The sequence below is a fragment of the Triticum dicoccoides genome, chromosome 4B (genome assembly GCF_002162155.2).
Source record: "Triticum dicoccoides isolate Atlit2015 ecotype Zavitan chromosome 4B, WEW_v2.0, whole genome shotgun sequence".
Taxonomy (NCBI): Eukaryota; Viridiplantae; Streptophyta; class Magnoliopsida; order Poales; family Poaceae; genus Triticum; species Triticum dicoccoides.
The window spans coordinates 667221561-667226755 of NC_041387.1; the positions used below are offsets into that span (position 1 = coordinate 667221561).

Sequence of the window (5195 nt, forward strand, 5' to 3'; positions counted from 1 at the left end):
TTCGTCGGCATTGCGCTTCGCCGGTGCTTCGGTATGGAAAAACCCTCAGTAGTTCCATGCATTGGAGCAACGCCGAGGCAGCCTTGACCGGGTCGACGGGCCGTACTTGTCCCCGGGCGCCCTCCTCTGCCTGGTCTTCCTGATCTCATACCCTATAGCATGCAAGTCGTCGCATATCTCGTGCCTCGCGAGGGAGACCAGCCCGGGCAATATCTCCCTCTGGAAGTCTCTCATCCCCCTCCCTCTCCTCAGCTTGATCCCACACGAAGGCCCGTCCTTGTCCGGCGCTGTCACGGTGACTGAATCACCGTCGTCTCTCAGAGCCTCTAGGTTCATCACGCCTTCCTCGAAAGAGTCCAGCGAGACCTGCGGTTCATCGCCTCCATCCTGAGCATCTGCCTGGTTGTTGCTGCAGTGGCTGTCTGTGATCCACGCAGCGCTATCCGTGAATAAGGAAACGAGTGTCTGAGCTGCTGTGGACGCTAGTAGCTCATCTTCTGCCACAACTTGATATGTGATGGGCGCGTTCATAGAATTTGATTCTCCGTTACTTGATGGTCTCAATCTTGGACAAGCGTAGTCACGACCTTGAGGAGTTTCTGGAATCGACATCGACCTGTTTGTTGCAACTCCAGAGTCTGGCGACCGTACACTTTTACCATCCATACTCTCAGCCATGTGTTGTTGGTCTATGACAGTTGGACATTCAAGGGAAGAAATGTTTTCCTGGACCTTATCCTCAGTAAAGTAATGACTTAGAAGCTTGTCAACACCATCACTACTACTTGCATGTTTCTCTCTGGGACTGCTATCCATCATCGATGGGAGCTCGATGCTTCCAACTGACACATTCAAGTCAAAACCCTCCATTTCATCATCACAGATTACTGCTAGACTCTCCTCTTGGCACTCCCTATACACAGCTGTTTGTCCTCCTATTTTTCGTAAATCTGAAGAAGAAGAAGAATGTCGACCGCTCGCCCTAACTGACATCTCTTCACGTGGAATTTCCATAGAGGCCTGAGAACTCATTCCAGAGACATTATCTAGCGTATGTTGGTGCTGGATATTTCCTCTGAGACGCACGTCATGATTTGAAGCCTCCACACGGAAAGGCTTAGAACTGCTCTGTGGGTCACAAATACCTCCTCTGGCCATCACTCCCCTTGTGCTGTCTGGGGCCGGCATTGATGCCGCAACTGTGATCGAAGACCCTTTTGAGGATCCAATGCTAGATTCACCTCCGATGTGGAATGCTTTGCTGGAGTTGCTGCAACCTTCTCCTGATTGCATTGTTCTTGAACTAGCCAAAAGAGAACAGAACACGTTTTTGGAAGAATCAGGGCAAACATTTAAATCATCTTCTTGAGCTATATTCAGGTCGATAAGCATGCGGCCAGATGCAGTAGCCTTTGCTTTGACTGGTGAATGACTGTCTGGGGTATCGCTAGATCCAGTTGAACCTGAAAGGTGATAAACAGAGTCAAGCAAATACCCCAACAGAATCTCAAACTTTTCCAGTGGAGTTACAGAAAGCAATAAATAAGATGCAGTCCAAGATGTCTGCACAAGAAAAGGAATTCACTAAATGATAAGCACTACACTAACTACAGTCATACAGAAAGCTGGGAACACATCTAGTTATAATGATGTACAAAAACATTATGATATGTTGTTCTACTCAACGGGTTAGTTTTCTTCCAGTCTGAATGAAACATTACTCATAAAAAAATATATTTAGCGAGGGCAATTATATTTCTGATGGAACATGGAACATTTATGCTATGCTAATTGAAATGAACACAAATTTGTAGTGGTAATGATTAGGTAAACAATGATCAAAATGCAGAGGATGCAATCTAACATCCCTTATCAAATCGCTTGCACTTCTAAATTCCGTAATTCACGAACTTCTTTGGCCAATAAGAGAACATTATAGTGTATGTTTTGTGCATATAGACTCGATTAATACTTTAATGGGTTGCCATTGACAAAAAAGATGAAATACAGGCAACACAGCATCTGGTCTGATAGCAGATAAACTTGGCCAATTTACAATCTCTTAGTGTTGTCAGGCATTAGTTATTAAATGAGCTATCATTAAAGTGTAATAAGTAATAATACTGTGTCTCTTAGACTCTTGTACAATGGATAAAGGAACTCATGTAAAGACAGGAAAATAAATAAATCAAAGAAGCCTTTTCATTTTCATGTATCATCAAGATAAACAAATGAACTGTTGCGCAGAAAAACAAACTGAAAGACAGATCCAGGCTTGCAACTGACTGAACAAACTGAAAGAGAGATCCAGGCTTGCAACTGACTGAACAAAACTGAAAGAGAGATCCAGGCTTGCAACTGACTAGAGGTTATTTTGTACGAGTATAGAGAATTACAATAAGAGCACATTCCGTTGAAGCTAAATGGATGTTTTACCTATAAATAAGCTAACTGGATGTTTTCTTCGAACTAAGCTAAATGGATGTTTCAGCAAACCAAGACTAAATTACATCATACGTAAAAGCTATACTGTACAAAACTGGAGCTAGCATAACACACAATTACGTAAGTGGTACGTAGAATTTTCCGGCCATCCTGTTCTTTTACTCTGAAAATAAAAGGTTGGGCATGTGGAGAAGGAAATGAGTAAAAAAAAATCTTAGAATAAATTAGCCTACAAAAGAATGCCATGGTGTGAACTGTGAAGTGAACATTATTGACAATGCAACCCTGCAGGACATAAATTTGATCCTAAAGCACATAACTGCAGCCTACTTTTATTAATCAAGATTCATTACTCACAGATTCATTTTAGAAGAACAATCTGAGTTATAATATCAAAGACCATTCTATTTCTATCAGAAGAACTCATTATTAGGAAGGCATTCGGTTCTGCATTTCTTTAGTTTTGCTTGACAAAAGCTGTTTTACTCTACCAAAGCAGACAATGATAGTTATATTAACATAACTAGGCAGGGCAGGGCAGGGCAGGGCACGGAGGATTCTCCCTTTTAACTCACCAAAACGGACATGGGCAGCAGCATTTTCCCTCTGATAACACTGGGAATTATCCACAAACCCAGCACTGCGCTTGGCATAGTCACTGAACCGAGCAGGAGACAAGATCTCCACATCATCATCATCGTCGTCGTCCTCGGACATCGCCGGCTTCTCTAGATCGATCATACGGCGATAACCAGACGACCTCCCCTGCACACCACCACCATGGTCAGGTTTCCTCCTGGCAGAAGAACCCTCCCCAGCACCCAAACTCCCTGCGACCCCATTGCCACACCAGATGGCCTGCTTGCCTCCTGACGGATCCGGATCAATCTGCGGCAGAAAGGCAGAGAGACTTGTGGATTTAGCAACAGGGATTTGGGGAAAGCTTAGGCGATTCCTGTTTGGGCCTGGCCTGAATAGCATAGCGTAGCTCACCGTGTGGATGTGGGATCGGGAGGAAGTGGCCATGGCCGTGGAACGGGTGGGAATGGGGTAGAGGACGTCGTGGGATTGCTCCCAGAAGGGGGCATCCGGCCGGAGATTCCTCTGCGCCCAATACAGCCTGTGCAGGTCCTCCACCTACAAACCACAACCAGATGCAACCACATGAGCAAGGGGAATTTTTGGCAGTGCAAAAACCAAATTAGCTTTATGTATATCCCATCTGTGGAACAAATTGCGGAAATAATTGACTTTTATTCGTGGGTATATTATTTTTAATCGTGATTTACACGGGCTGGCTAGTGAGGAAAGAAAAGGAAAGAAGAGATTTTTTAGGGGTGGAGCAAGTAGGTAAGCAGGGGAAGGGAGGGGGAGGCACCTGGTGGCGGTAGGCGTGTTCTTGGCGGAGCATTGCGTGGGCGAGGCGGTGGTCCTGGGGCGCCGGCTCCGGCGACGGCGGCGCGCAGTTGAGATCCAAATCCATGACGGCGGCCATGATCCTCCCCCTCCCTGGACTGGACTGGACTGGACTGGACTGTACCCAACAACAACAACCAACCAACCAAGCAGCCGGCAGAAAAGCTAATTCAGATCAAACAAATCTAGCGGCAGGACGATGAAGCAGGCAAAGAAAATAAACCATGGATTGAAACGAGAAAACATACTCACCGCGGAATCAGGGGCTGGCTACTGGTCGCCTCCTCCTCCTCGTTTGTGCATGCTTTTCTTGTGATGTTTTTCCTTGCTCTACTCTCTCTCTCTCTCTCTCTCTTTCTTTCCCCAGGCAGGCAGGAGCAGCTCTCTCTTTCACCACATCTCGGCCGTCGCTGTTGCGCCCAGTTGTTTTCTTCCTCCCCCTAATCTATCTATCTATCTGCGATGAATCTGCTCCTTTTTACCGCTGGACAGCGAGCGAGGAGCCGCGCCGATCTGGGTCTCCACGGAGCTGTGGTTGCTATGGGTGCCGCTGTCCCGTCTCACCTGTCCCCTCTCCCACTCTCTCTCTCCTGCTTTTCTCCTCTCTGCTTCTCTGCTGCAGCCGCTGCTCTCTCTTTTGGAGCAGGAGTACTTATTTTTTTACTGGTAGAGTGAGCACTGCTCTGCTCTCTCTCTCTCTCTCTCTGGCTGCAGCTGCAATGCACTGTTTGCTTTTCTCCTCCAAAAGCTTGGGTCTTTGCAACTACTGCCGCTGCTGTGAATTCGGATCCCTTCCTTCCGCTCCTACCACTGCACTTCCATTTGGTGGTACTACTGCTACAGAGCCTGTGAATTATACTTCTCACCATGAGCTTTCAAGTTAAACGGGGTTTTGACTGGCTGTGATTTTTCCTGCAGAAATTAGGTGCTGGCTATCGACCATAGTTTCAAATAGCCGGCTGTAGCCCCGCTATAGCTGTTTGAGTATGTTGCCGCTAAATGATTTCATGTACAATTTGCCGCTATAGCTGTTTTCAAGGGTTGCCGCTGTATGCCATAGCCCGCTATTTAAAACATTGTAGTATTGACTGGTCAACTGGGTTTGCTTTGGTGTGGAATTCCTTGGTGGTACTAGGATCAAGGAGGGATGATGATATCTTGGGCTTGGCCTGGCCGACCCTGGGCAGGGACAGTCTGTCTGTGGACGTATGGATGGATTGAATAATGGATGAATAAAGTACTCCTTCCGTCCGGAAATACTCGTCGAAGGAATGGATGTATCTGGATGTATTTTAGTTCTAGATATATTTATTTCCGGACGGAGGAAGTAGTAG

The 5195-nt window shown here is 46.3% G+C and overlaps 1 protein-coding gene across 2 annotated transcripts; it reads right to left on the minus strand.

Moving 5' to 3' along the window:
* Positions 1-6: 6 nt before the first annotated feature.
* On the minus strand, positions 7-4467 carry LOC119292212. 2 transcript variants are annotated; one of them, XM_037571041.1, is made up of 5 exons: positions 4114-4467; positions 3824-3969; positions 3439-3582; positions 3021-3333; positions 7-1463 (listed from the first exon to the last, which is right to left on the minus strand). In XM_037571041.1, exons 2-5 carry the CDS (start codon positions 3938-3940, stop codon positions 46-48), a joined length of 1992 nt encoding a protein of 663 aa, XP_037426938.1. In that variant the 5' UTR covers positions 3941-3969; positions 4114-4467; the 3' UTR covers positions 7-45. The 2 variants fall into 2 exon arrangements, with proteins under 2 accessions (XP_037426938.1, XP_037426937.1); XM_037571040.1 differs by having other exon boundaries at positions 3824-3979.
* Positions 4468-5195: the final 728 nt, after the last annotated feature.